At 42.7% G+C, this 14,636-nt stretch overlaps 1 protein-coding gene across 6 annotated transcripts in view; it reads right to left on the bottom strand.

Moving 5' to 3' along the window:
- Positions 1 to 14,636, bottom strand: part of USP9X (ubiquitin specific peptidase 9 X-linked) — a 197,839-nt gene that overhangs the window by 42,459 nt on the left and 140,744 nt on the right. For all 6 annotated transcript variants that reach the window (XM_056558938.1, XM_056558943.1, XM_056558942.1 and 3 more), the window contains 7 exons: positions 14,113 to 14,279; positions 11,018 to 11,126; positions 7,410 to 7,556; positions 7,058 to 7,204; positions 3,703 to 3,910; positions 2,643 to 2,863; positions 1,748 to 1,941 (listed from right to left, as the gene is read on the bottom strand). In XM_056558938.1, coding sequence (XP_056414913.1) covers positions 1,748 to 1,941; positions 2,643 to 2,863; positions 3,703 to 3,910; positions 7,058 to 7,204; positions 7,410 to 7,556; positions 11,018 to 11,126; positions 14,113 to 14,279 — 1,193 coding nt within the window. The remainder of the gene's footprint in view (positions 1 to 1,747; positions 1,942 to 2,642; positions 2,864 to 3,702; positions 3,911 to 7,057; positions 7,205 to 7,409; positions 7,557 to 11,017; positions 11,127 to 14,112; positions 14,280 to 14,636) is intronic.

The following is a 14,636-nucleotide window of genomic DNA, read 5'->3' as shown; positions in this document are numbered from 1 at the left end:
ATGAGTAACTAATATTCCAGTTATCTGTTTTGAGGGAGGGACAGTTCTGGGCACGAACATAGTAAAAAATGAACAGTCTCACCCAAGTCTGTGACCCTAGGCAGCTGCTGTGAGGAGAACTCCACACCGGGGCTGTCAGGAGGGAGAAAGACACCGGCCAATAGGAGGAAGGGGCCGGGTCAGGTGCAAAGGCGCTGTGATTGGCCCTTGCATGGTCCCAAACGCGCGCACAGCGCTGATTGGTGGCTCAGTTCGCGCTCCTGAAGCAATTCTGTGCCTTGGTGGGCGGAGCTAATGTCCGGCGGGCCATCGAAGAAACACAGATTAACCTAATAATGGCGCCCGCTCCGAACCCCGAGCGCACACGCCGCCTGTAGTGAACTCCTATGCGCCCGGGGGACGGAGCGGGCGAGATGCCGTCGGCAGCCGCCGAAAATGAAAAGTATAACGGGCGCGCACGCCGCAGTGAAGAAGCCGCCGACGTGTACAAACAAAGATCCACACAGACTTGCCAGGATAAAGTGCCCCTTACTGTGAACACACTGCTCCCCCATATAATAAAAAACAGTCAGCCTGCAGGGAAGAATTAAACTATTACATGGCCAGCCCCAGCTTCAGAAAGAATAGTGGTCCAAAACAGGGGTCTCCAGCTGTTGCAAGACCTAAGGAGAAAAAATAATCACCTGTGCTGAAGAACTTACCTAAAGAAGTCTTCTATTGAAGTCTTCAGCCAGCTGGTCACCTGCATCATGCCGGGCTTTCTGTAATAGCAAGGCGAGCAGGGAGGTAGGGGGACCTGGACCCATGAGGTACAACCTCAAGCGCTGACCGTTGGCGAGAGGGAGTTAACAGTACATCCAAGATGCCTGCCACCTCTCGCAATGGGGAAACAGTGAACTGCAGTTCCTGAGTCCCCACCTAAAAAGAGGAAGAAAAAGGAATAAAGCACTAACATGTCTCCTAAACCTATAAAAATAAAAAAATATGAGACCTGGTCTGGAGAACTCCAGACCAGTGTCTACCTCCTTAAGACACTAAGCTAAAACTGATTAGAACAGCGTCCTGGAGGCGGGTATATCCTGCTGGGAGGAGCCGACTTTTTGGTTACCATAGTGTCAAGCCTCCTAGAGACAGCAGCATATACCCAAGGTCTGTGTCCCACAATGGAGCCTATAGAGAAAACATGTTTTTAATTTAACCTTAGGTTAGTCATAAGGATCTTAACTGAAAAGGAAGTTAAATACAAATCTTGGCTACTTTTTTATAATTTTTTTTTTTATTATAAAGGACAAATTTAAAGTTAGAATGAAAAATGATGTTAAGAGGGTAGGCCACACCCCTCGTGACATCACAGGCACACCCCCTCAATGCAAGTCTATGAGGCAGTCACGTCCCCTCTCCATAGACTTGCATGGCAAGGCCATGACGTCCCATGGGGCGTGGACGACCCCCTCAGCACGAAAACAGCTTTCGGAACGTTTACTTCTGAACACTGGCCAGTGACGTATCCCTTTAGTAAAAATGCATGTCATATATCTATGGTGATAATTTATCATCAGTTTAAAGCCTTTTTTTGTGTAGTCACAGAAATGTGTACAACTTTTAGCTTTTGCGAAGGTGATTTTGGACTAAAATGACTTTCATACACACACTTGCTGTTTACCAATTTGTCTTTTAAAACACACTTTCTAAAAGACACACAATGATAAATGTCCCTCTGTAGACATTTCAGCAAAATTTCACACACCTAAACTGTTTCCAGAAACCTCTTGGGACATAGTATTGTAACCTAGATGCTGCTAAATGGCCAAATATAACTTGCAAATGTCTCAGCACGCCAATATTGTATTCTTTTCTGTCCTCCGTTTTGCTAAGTGAGGGCTTGTCTTCATACTGGTGAGGGTAACCAAAGACATCATCACCACGTGAATCCACATTACTCTGTGAAAACAAAATTTTAATTTGGGATTTAGCGCTCATACTTATTTTTAACATTTCAGTTGAACAGGGTTAAAGGAGAAATGCGGCAGAAATCTTAAGTTCCTCTGTGCCCGGGCTGCAAAAAAAACAAAAAAAAAAAACTTTAACTCTCCTTCCTACGTTCCCCAGTATTGTATCGTCATCGATACTGGAGCAACTGGGGAATGTAGGAAAGGGAGTTAAAGTTTTTTTTTTTTTAGTTTTTGCAGCCCGGGCAGAATGCTTCCCTTTCTGTTGTGTGTCTTTGTGACAGAGATGGCACCATATACCTAAATTATGCAAACATCTCAGTCCCATGGCATAGAGTCCGAAGAGAACATACAGTGGGAGGTGGGGGGCTCTGGTCCTTATCTAACAAGCAAGGGTAATTTCAATTGGCTGCTCCAGAGTGAACAGTGGATCATTCTGTAAATACCTGGTTAGGAGGAGAGTGACTGAGCATGTGTGTCATCATAAAATCTCTTACCTATTGCTTTATAATTTGAAGGGAATAAGCTATTAAAATAAAAAATTATATATAATAAGAAAAATAAAGCTTTACAAGATATTTGTCTTTGCTCAGGCAGAAAGGTGAGGAGTGTTCTTTGAAGGAGAACCGCTTTAAGTCAACCAAACTAAGACAGCAAATTTATAGATAGCTTAAGTAAGGCCCACTAGGTTACCTCATTGTCTTGTTTTTCATCTCCTGACATGTCATCATCAACATCACTGCCAGTGCCTTCAATAGCAAGTATTCCATTTCTGATGGCAGGTATCATATACAGCTGCTGGATCACAGAATTCATGTAACATGTAGCACCAGCATTTTTCAGCCCAACAAAGCCCTTGGGAGGTCGTGGTCCAACTGGAGGAAGATATTCCCACTCTGTAAGTGCTTCACAACCTGTATTTAGGAGGAAGCATTACAGGGTACATAAAAATCCTGAAACTGGTTAAATCTTAAAAGTAAAAAAACAAACAGATTTTACATATTGCCCCATTACAGTTCTTACGGGACAACATCATAAAGAAAATAGTAGAAAGAAAAAAACATCTTTTGATGGACACACCTACATAGTTTTACATACTGTAGGAATTGTATGCATAAAAACAGATTTAGTGTACGTTCACACGTACAGGATCCTGCGCAGATTTGATGCACAGGATTTATAACTGCAGATTAGAATCTGTGCTCAGTCTGCAGCAGAAAATCCTGTGCATCAAATCTTGCGCATCAAATCTGGGTACGTGTGCAAGTACCCTTAGGGTGTATTCACACAGACAGTATCCTGCTCATATTTAATGCACAGGAGTTGAAGCTGCAGATTTCAATGTAAACTAAATGACTGAACACAGCTTCAAATCTGCAGCTTTAAATACTACCAATAAAATATGCACAGGATACTGTAAGTGTGAATACACCCTTAAGTCACAAACAAATGTCACGCGTAAAAATGATCTTGCAGTGGACCTGAATTATAGATTGTATTATAGGACCATCTGCATTTAATTAAATTAGTAATTGAAAGAAAAAAGGAAGGTTACTTCCAATAAATCACTTGTATTTCTTCAAAATGGTTATATACCTTATTTCCACTCAAAATGTAACAAAACCTTCTGAATGAGACATTCACTGTATAATTAGGTGATTACATGCAGACATTGAAAAGTTGCATAACTGTTAAACAGCAATAGAGCTTTTTTAACAAAAAATCAAGGAGAGGGTAACAAACAACACACTACCTGTGTAATACATTTCATTTAATGTATCAACAATCTGTCTGAGATTTCGGACACAACCCACAGCTAATGCAACAAGCAATTCAAATCCTGCATTTATTGTAGCTGGTGAACTGCACACTGGTATAGCTTGTTCAGCTGGAAGTTCGCCTGTTTTCATGTACTGTAAATAAACATTGGACGCTGGGAATATGAAATCATCAATCAGCTCCTAAAATAAAAAAATAAATAAATTACCAAACATATTTCCCTCCTTCAAACAGTTCCTGCAAACAACAACTAAAGCCATGTTCACATGCCTCCCCTTAAACAAGCAGCTATTCTGCAGCACAATCCTCTTGTCTTACATGCAAATTTTGCTTCAGCTTCACAGCAGATTTCACCATGGCTCCACTGAAAAGGGTGACATCCCTGACAAAACCTGCAACATGTTTAAACAGCACTGCCCCACATCTGCAAAAGATTCTAGACATTTTATTGGCCAACACATCAGACCAATAGATTGTGTTATATTCCCAACTATTAATTTTATGCAAAAAAAGCATAAAATGCTCAACAGTGAAATAACATTTCTGGCTCACAAAGTAACACAAAGGGAATGTGTTGCCTATAATTTGTTTTGTGGTTACTGAAACAAACATGGTCATTTCTGATCAGTTTCTATTTCCTGATTTGTAATTTTATTTTTGTACATTTGTATGGGAGCTGCCTCCTTACCAACAGCATTTAAAGGGGTTCTCCGGTGCTTACACATCTTATCCCCTTATCCAAAAGGATAGGGGATGAGATGCCTGATCGCAGGGGTCCCGCCGCTGGGGACCCCCGGGATCTAGCACGCGGCACCCCGTTTGTAATCAGTCCCCGGAGCGTGATCGCTCCGGGTCCGATTACCGATGACCACAAGGCCAGCGGCGTGTGACGTCATGCTCTGCCCCTCAATGCAAGCCTACAGGAGGAGGCGTGACCTATCCTTTGGATAGGGGATAAGATGTGTAAGCACCGGAGAACCCCTTTAATCATATGCTTTACAGCAGCACCCATGGACCATAGAAAAAAATAGACAGGACCTGTCCCATTCAGATGAATTTGAAAAAGTTGTGACCTTTTCAGGGAGGGGGATGCTGTGAATGGTGGTGGATCTAGCATTCTCTCTACTGGTGTCACCTAATATTTATTTATTTTTAAATATAGTGTACGAAAAACCCGATTTAACGATAGGTCATTTTCTGATGACACATTCCCTTTAAAGAACAATGACTTTTCTTTGAGTTCAACATAATTAGACAAATTCTGAACAGTCTATTTGAATAGTAGGTGAAGAATGTGAATACTGGTCCCAACAAAATTAAATGCAGTGTAATTACAGGGGAATATTTACTAAGAAGGGAATTACACAGCTGTGCAAAAAAAAACTATACATTTAAAGGGTTATCCAGAGGCCCATTGTGTGGGGGTATAACCAAATCAACCCTTTTCCTTGTTTCCAGTGCTCCCATGATGCCTCTGGTGTCCTGTTCCATGTAGTCCACCTGAGCAGTTGTCTTCCTGAGTTGCAGCATGACATGTCAGGCCTAGGAAGCATTTGGGCCCAGTGGGTCACACTACCGTTCATTAAATCACTGGCCACAGCCCAAAATTTTTTTTTTACCCAAACAGACTTGCCTATAAACAAATAAAATGTATATACTAACAACTTGTTAGTTTTTGAAATGATGCTGAGAAGCAATTAGATCATTGTCCAAGATTGTAGATGTGCACCATGTCTGTTTTCTACCTGAATTCACATTGTGTTCTCTATCCCCTCTTTTTTTTTTTTTTGAACATGTTGTCTGCACTCTTCCCCACTCTATATAAGTAGTAGTTAGCTACACATGGGCCTTTTCTTTCCTGGCAGCCTCCCAGTTTGACTGGGAGAGCATGGTAAGTGTGCTATAACATCCTGTTCACACTGGTGTGGTGCTGTGCGGTGTCCGTTGCTGCCATGGCGCCGTGTCTGCGGGGAGGTGCGACCCATGGACTGGTTTGAGTGGCATTAGGGCCGCTCTGCCAGTGGGTCGTTCCCCCTGTGGGCACTGGTGCCGCGGCGGTGGTGGTCGCCGCCCAGTGCTACGCCATTTTATGCTAGGGACGTTAGGGACCCACTCTCTAAATAGGTTGCCTTGACGTGGCGAGTGGGCTTTGTACTTTTTGATCAAAACGTATATACTAATAACCTGTTAGTTTTTTAAATTATGCTGAGAAGCAATTAGATCATTGTACAAGATTGTAGATGTGCGACCATGTCTGTTTTCTACCTGAACAAACAAATTAAACCCAATGATATGGTTGAACACAAACAGTTATGCACCAATCTAGAAACCACTTATATCATTAACACCCTGTTCAGCCTTATATTTGGGAGGTTTGTTTACAGTTTTGTGATTTACAGATATTTTGTTCAGGGCTGAAAGGCACAAAGCATTGTGCATAATGTTTTTTCACAAAGAAAACCTACTGTTTTAGTGCAGTTTCCATCTACACAGTTCCTATCTGGGAAGACATGTCATGCATAAGTCTTAAAAGGGGAACTCCGGAGGAAACAAATGATAAACAAATGTTTTCAAATCAACTGGTGCCAGAAAGTTAAACAGATTAATACATTATAAACACAATGGAGAGGCTCCTGTCTATCTGACCGTCACTAAAGACCCGAGCGACCCAACAAACACCTATACCCACGGTGTAAAAAATAGGGACAATGTATTAAAAGTAAATGGGGCTCAAAGGTCAAAGATATCTGGTTTAGAATAATTTGTATTTATTAATATAGAATATAAAATGAATTAAATAGGGAATGCACAGGGCCCTTGTACTCCCCTAATTAATTTAATATACAGTAAAATATATATATCAATCCCAATATAAAAATAGCAACTAAAAACTAAAATTCAATACAAACTAAAAATAACTGTAAAAATTATTCTGCGATTTGAGCCTGTGTGATCAATATAGCGATCGGCTAATCCTGTAGAGAAGCACAGTACAAATGTTCATTCCTGTTCACAGTTACAATGTAGCAGCTGCAGATAACAATAAGTCAATTAGTATTGTATCTGTCCAGCCAGTGGCAACTAAATTCCACCAATATAATGATACAGTATAGCGCTGTAGTATACAGCAGCTGATAAGAACTGGAAGATTTAAGATTTTTAAATATAAGTAATTTACAAATTTGTTTAACTTTCTGGCACCAGTTGATTTGAATTTTTTTTAAACCAAGTGACAACTAACTTAAGGTAAGGTGAAAAACTGTGTGTAGACTAACATTCAATATTGAGAAGGTGGAGTAAGTGGGTCATAATTAAAGAAAAAACAATACCTTAATGAGATTAGCACCCCCTTTCTCACAGCCTATGTGGTATTTCTTCTCAGGTGTTTGGAATGCTAGTAATTCTTTTGTTACTCCCAGATGACCTTCAAGAATGGTTTCCTCAACACCAGTCTCACCTGTTCTCTTCACATCGTCCTAACAAAAAAAAAATGGCCGGATATTTAGCAGTTTACCATAACTAATATATAATCCCCTTCTATTTTGAAAGGGAGACTGACTTTAAAACAAACCTTGGCTTTTTTTCCCCCAAGGAAATTCAGAATAGGGGAGCTGTTTCAAATTACCACTTTCAATACAAAATGAAAGAATAAATAAAATGTTTAGAGATTATAAAGCTTACCCTTATCCTTTTAAGCCAATCTATTTCATTGTTTAGAAGAACTTCTGCATTGGGGATGTTAATATTACTATTGTAAGCATAATTTAGAAGGTGCCTCAAGAGGGTGAAATAATCTCCAGAGTGTTTGGCTCGTTCTCTTGCTGTACTCTGTAGATGGAAATTAAAAAATTAAAAAATAACATGTCTTTAAGGATTTTTGTTCCCAATAAAAGTTTTTTGCCCTACAACTAGTCAAAAAAAGTGAGTGATTTTAGGTCACCCTCTAGCATCTCCTCTTGTGAATGTACAGATATGACAGCTTCTTTACTTATTGTGCAATAAACAGGACACAACCTACAGTGCACAAAGACTGGGGGAGCTGTCATATCTGCAGCACAGACTATACACACACACACACACAAACACTATATACAATATACAGGACCCAGGCACATTGCATATAGAGGGGCTCCACTGCAGCAGCACCAATAATAGAGTAAATAAATATGATGTCTGAAGATATAGCCCTGATTTCTTCTACAAAATAATAAATATTCCGCGCTGACATTCCGCTGCAGCAGAGTCTCATTGATTTCAATGGGATTCTGCTGCGCTGAGCACACGGTGAAAATTGCAATTCCACCTCCCAAATCCCAAATTTTTGTGCCAGGTCCTTGCTAAATTGCATAAATTTCCCCCGTTGGCTTTGCTCGTGGGCGGTGATTTTAACCAAATTTCCCCCCCCCCCCCCCCCCCTATATGGACCGTCACTCGCCTCTTAATAGTCCGCCGACCCCCTACCCAACTGCATCTCGCTTCTTTGTTCTGTTGTTTGATCCGTACCTCCTGCCTGTATGACTTATGGAGGCTTAATCATCCCACTGATCGGTCATTCTCGTTTTACTCCCACCCGCACTGACTATTTCTTTGGCAATCTCCCTATTCTGAGCATGCTTTCCTCTGCCTCGCATGGCCCCATCTCCTGGTCTGATCATAGTGCGGTCCTTCTGTCTTTCTCCTCCTCTCCCTGGCGCTGTCACTGGCGGCTTAATGACTTCACTCAAATCTCTGCCCTCCCGGGAATAGATTTAGGCCTGTATTACTGAATACTTTACTCTGAACTAAGGCTCAGTCTCCTCTCAGGCCATTCTTTGGGAAGCCCATAAATCGGTGATCCGAGGGCACTGTATTGCTCTGGGTTCCCGTCTGATGTGCGATGCCTTGGCTCGTTCCCGGGAGCTGCACACTCAAATCCGCACCTTTAAAGCTATTTTACTTTCTGCCCCTTCTCTTTTGGCGCTGAGGTGTCTGGTCGCGGCACGTGCCCAGTTAAGAGAACTTTAGCTCCAAGCAGTGAAACGACAGCTTCTTTTTGCAAAGCAGCGATTCCATGAGAAGGGTAACAAAGCCCAGTCTATGTTGGCTAGACGCCTACAGGATCGTGCTGCGGCCCAGATGCCCTCTGCTTTGAAGGATCCCTCTTGCACTCTTCATTATCACTTGGATGCCATCTCTTGGATTTTCCGGGACTATTATTCTAAGCTATACTCTCTCCCTTCCCAATTGCTTTCTGATCCTGGGGAACATGATTCTTTACTGGACTCTTCTGTCAGAGTGCCACTTGTCCACTCTCTCGGTGTCTGGCCGGGTCTCATTGAATGCCCCCGGTCACGCGTGGACATTTCCGGAATTGCAGAGTTTAAAGATTTGCCTCTTTGCTGACAATGTCCTTCTTACTCTTACAAAATCTTTGATTTATCTCCCTAACCGCTATAGGGTTCTGCGTTCCTATGGTGATGTTTGTTTCCGGCTATAAAATTTATCTTTTCAAAACTGAAGTCTTCCTTTGACTACCTCCCCCCCCTTTCCGCCCAGTTGTGAGCTGCCTACTCTTTCCACTGGTCTCCCTCTGCTATTAGCTATCTTGGCGCCCACCTCACCTCTACTTACTTCTCTCTCTATACTACTATTGTCCTCTCTTCCGGCACCGTCGATCCCTCTTAGAAAAGTGGTGGTCTCAATATATCTCATTTTTCAGGCGGTCAAAAGGACTATCCTCCCTAAATCGTGGTACTTTTTTTTTGCCAGAGTACCATTCTCTGCCCTACGAGCATTTCAATCTGCCATTTTTCGGTTTATTTGGGATGGTAAGAGACACGGGGAGATTTATCAAAACCTGTGCAAAGGAAAAGTTGTCCAGTTGCCCATATCAACCAATCAGCTTGCTTCTTTCATTTTTAACAAGGCCTCTGCAAAATGAAAGAAGGGATCTGATTGGTTGCTATGGGCAACTTTTCCTTTGACACAGGTTTTGATAAAATTTCCCCCATAGTCTCCCGATGTAGTTCATGAAGGCTGGCCGGTCTATGGGGGATTTGTCAGTCCCAGACATCGCTAAGTACTACTGGACAGCTCATCTACGCCACCTGGCTGCCTGGACCACTTACCATGCTTATAGTCACTGGATGGAGTTGGAGTAGCTCTGGTTAGCCCCGACTCACCCGAATACATTTCTCTGGAATGCTACCATGCCTGGCCTCTCCCAGGGCACCTTGCTGGGACTTATATCTTTTTATCGCTATGTATGGGGTTACTGCTCCAAGAAATTGACTCCTTTATTCTGCCTCTCCCCTACAATCTTTTCATCTTTTCTCTATCACCCTGCTTTTTCCCCGGGCTTGACTTCCTGTATGGTTAAGAAATGGGGGGGGCTTTTCTGTTGGGCCGGTGTTGTAGACCCTCTTTCCCGTAAGCTATTGCCCTATGAGGACTTAAGTCTCTCACACTGGTCTTCCCTCCTCTGAACACCTCCATTATCTCCAACTTAGGCACTTTATGTTGTCCGCCCTAGGTTCTCATGTGGTCTCCCTGCCTACAGCCTGTAAGCGGTTATGCCATTCTGGCCCCTTGACGTCGGACATTTATTCCCTCCTTAACGTCCCATTGGGTGGGAGTCCCCCATCAAATTGTTACACGAGTCATTGGGAGGTGGTCTTGAACACCACTATCACACTTCCCCAATGGCAGATCATTTGGCAACTAATGGGCTGGTATCATACCCCCGATGTCCTGTTTGTGGGCCTTTATTTGTGCCTCGGTTGTAATGCTCGGGCTGACTGACCATTGCATACTGTGTGTATAGTACTTATGGAACTATTGCTCGGGCACTTTACTTTGCTCTTGGTAATCTCTTGTGTTTGTATTTTACATTGACTTTTGTCTAATATACGCACGCACTGTTGGTGACATTTTGTATGAGAAAACGTTAATAAAAATTTACAGTAAAAAAAAAAAAAAAAAGGAAATTGCAATTCCTGAGTCTGCAGGAAGAACCAACATGTAGTGTATATTCTTTCTGCAGAGTCTGTGTGTAAATGCACTGCCGTCCTAGCGTCGGCATGTACTGCCAGTGCTCTGCTGCCGGGGAATGTCTGTGCAGACATTCACCCGTGTGAATATAGCCTTACTAAAATGGAAGCTGAGCTGCAGTTACCCAGCACAGCCATTACACAATGAACCAAATCCATCTGCTTCTATTCCCTTTCATCAATGTAAAAGTCCCAGAAAACCCCTTCAAGTTGCATTTTAGAGGGACTATATAATCTTAAGCATAAGGGAAAAGTGCTTACCCCCAGTACTGTAAAGAGCAATGTGATGAAGAAAATCAGGGGTCTATGCCCCATGCAGCACCTAGTAGCCATAAGAAAGAACTGTTCCTGTGCCATTTGTCTCACAAGCCTGCAAAAACACAAAACAGAAGATATCCACATTATAATGTTAGAACTCCAGCACTGGTTAAAGAATTTTAGGCAGTTTTTCCTGCATTTAAAAATACAACACTTGACAAAAGTTTTGGTCGTTCGGGGGTCTGGGTGTTTATACTCAAACTGATAGCCGCTTGCTTTTTATACCCATTCTGGCAATGTTCTCTCCCCCATCTTGCTTGTTACGGCACAGGGAGGACTCAATAGAAAGTCTATAGAGCCTATCCTGTACAGTAACATGCAAGACTAGGGGAGAAGCAAATAGCCTTGTGCTTACCCTGCCTCATTCTGGCGAACGATGGTGGGTCATAACACTCAGAACCCAACTGATTAAAACTGGCTTTTCCACGCCATCAGCAATATATAAGCTTTTTTGTTATTATGCAAATGAGGTGCAGGAGCTCAGACAGCTTTCCCAGCACCACATGAACCCAGGAAAGTAAATAAAGACTACATAAGCTAGACTTTCCTGGGCACATACTGTGCGGGGAAACGTGAACCTCATCTGTGTATTAAGAAAAAAACTAAAAAACACATATCTCACCGATTTGGGGGGAGGGTGCGCTATTTAAATAAAAATAAAAAAAGTTATTCCAGGAAATCATAATGACCAGCCCTATGTAGACATGGGAATATTTACACTTCTTTTTAAAGCTGACCTAAAGGCAGAAATACAGGTTATTCAACAACAGTGAGGACAAAGTGTTATATTATATTATATAGTGAATATTACTTCTTGGTTTAGGCAAGATGGCGTGGGCACTTAGAAGCAGCACAAGGGTTCTTGGCATTTGTAATGCGATTATTATTTCATACCCACTCTCCCTAATCCCCTCCCCTAACCACCCACATCAGCAGGATACAACATATGCAGGTGATAACCTCTTTAAGCAGTTTAGTACTACCGACTGTGCCTGCTATTTGCCATTTTAACATGGAAATTCTTTAACTCCTTAAGGACTCAGGGCATACATGTATGCCCTAATCCCGCTAACTGGGTTTAAACCGCTTTTACGAGCAGAGAACGGGTTAAACCCCGTGGGTCCCGGTTGCTACGGGCAGCCAGGACCCAAGGCTAATGCCGGGCACCTCCGATCAGGCCGATTCCCGGCATTAACCCTTTAGACGCCGCAATCAAAGTTGATTGCAGCATCTAAACTGAAAGTAAAACTATCCCGGCAGCTCAGCAGGGCTGATTGGACTATTGCGACAGAATAGCGATGTCTCGATCAGCTTACTGGACAACGGGAGGGTCCTCACCTGCCTTCTCGTCATCCAATCGGCAAGCTACTGCTCCATGCCTGCGCAGCAGGCTAGAGCAGCAGAGTGCCTGTAACACTGATCAATACTATGGCATAGCATTGAGCAGTGTATACAATCAGAAGATTGCATGGTATAAGCCTCCTAAGGGGCTAAAAAACTAAAAAAACTAAACAAAAAACAAGGTGGTATCTGAATCTGGGTATTGTAGCATATAGATGGCTGCAACACTGGGGTCAGGGCAGAGGTGCTCCCGTATAGAAAACCACAACTGTACAGGCTCGTATATAGAAAATAGGATAGCACTCACCTACTGACTGGTGCAAAAATGAAGACTTTTATTCACATTCCAATGTGCAGGAACAACAGGAGAGTGAAGACAAACTAACTACCTCAAAAAGAGCATGGGGATCGAATGCTCCGTTTTGCATTATTTACCACTTGGTCACACCTATTCCGGGAATAGGCGTGACCAAGCAGTAAATACCGCAAAACGGAGCAGTCACTCCCCATGCTCTTTTTGTGCTAGTTTGTCTGTCTTCACTCTCCTGTTGTTCCTGCACATTGGAATGTGAATAAAAGTCTTCATTTTTGCACCAGTCAGTAGGTGAGTGCTACGTTATTTTCTATATACCAGCCTATCAGTTTAAAGGGGTACTCCGCCCCTAGACATCTTATCCCCTATCCAAAAGGATAGGAGATAAGATGTCAGATCGCCGGGGTCCCGCTGCTGGGGACCCCGGGAATCTCTGCTGCAGCACCCCGCTATCATTACTGCGCAGAGCAAAATCGCTCTGCACGTAATGACGGGCAATACAGGGACCGGAGCATCGCTACGCCACGGCTCCGCCCCTCTTGATGTCACGGCCCGCGCCCGTCAATACAAGTCTATGGGAGGGGGCGTGGTGGTCGTCACGTCCCCTGCCATAGACTTGCATTAAGAGGACGGACCGTGATGTCATGAGGGGCGGAGCCATGACTTCATGCTGCTCTGGCCCCTGTATCGCCCGTCATTACGAACTCGCTCTGTGCAGTAATGATGATGGCGGGGTGCCCCAGCGGCGATCCCCGGGGGCCCCAGCAGCGGGACTGCGGCGATCTAAAATCTTATCCCCTATCCTTTGGATAGGGGATAAGATGCCAGGGGCGGAGTACCCCTTTAAGGTATCACTGTGCTCATGACATCAATCCTAACATGTATCCTGATCAGTTACTGCATACTTAAAGGAGATAATCTCATCTCCTACAGGATAAGGGAGAACAAGCTGATTGGTGGAAGTCCGATCACTTGAACAATCACAGTTTATGATAACTAAGAACATTTTTTTACCAATGAATGGAGTGGACTGCAATCGCCCAGCTTCCTTTATTCGCTACGTAGAGTTTAAATATTGCAGAGCTCAGCACGTGGCAATGTTTGGAAACCACACAGAATTAAGGGAGCAGTAACCACACATGCTCAGCATGCCCCATTCATTTGGTGGTACAAGAGTCCCAGCAGTTAGATTAGGGATAAATGTAAGAGGGATTTCTCATTCTAAATGATGGCATGACAACTATCGTTAGTTTACTTCGACAGTATACACATTAGTGTCTTAAAATTGTCTTACTGATCTCATCTATTAATTTTCATGCACAACAGATTTAAACAAAACTTATTTGTAATGAAACAAAAAAATTAAAAAAATTACAGAACTCACTTGCTTTGACAGTGTAGTAGCAAGTCAATAATATAAGTTTGCCATGCCTTCTCTTTGCTCAGGGCTTCCAGTGCTGTAGGTATTAAAGCAAAACACAAAGTCATCGCTTCAAGAGCCTCACAACAAACTTGTTCGTCTTCTGGGTCAGGTTCATTACCAGCATTGGTCTGTATATAAACAAAAAAAACAAAAAAAAACAAGACAAGACAAAAAAACAAAAACAAACGCAGAACAAATTAGTTTGCTATGTAAATATTCAGTGCTACTAAATATATGATTGATACACACAGATGCAAGACTAAAACCAGATTACTGCATTGAGTTCTAGTAAAAGGTGGTCTAATGGATGTTTACTTATTGTGCTTGATTAACCACAGGACAACTTATTAGTGGGGCAAAATCTAGGCAATTCCAAAGGGTTCACTTATTTTCTTGCTATAATGTAGTACCGTACCACAAAAATTACTTTCATTTGGCAACCACAATGTAGACATTCTGACAATTCAGATAACCACATAGCACCT

This window comes from Hyla sarda, chromosome 2 (assembly GCF_029499605.1).
Source record: "Hyla sarda isolate aHylSar1 chromosome 2, aHylSar1.hap1, whole genome shotgun sequence".
Taxonomy (NCBI): domain Eukaryota; kingdom Metazoa; phylum Chordata; class Amphibia; order Anura; family Hylidae; genus Hyla; species Hyla sarda.
The sequence above is the reverse complement of the archived record's forward strand: the minus strand, read 5'-3'. Positions and strand labels throughout refer to the sequence as shown.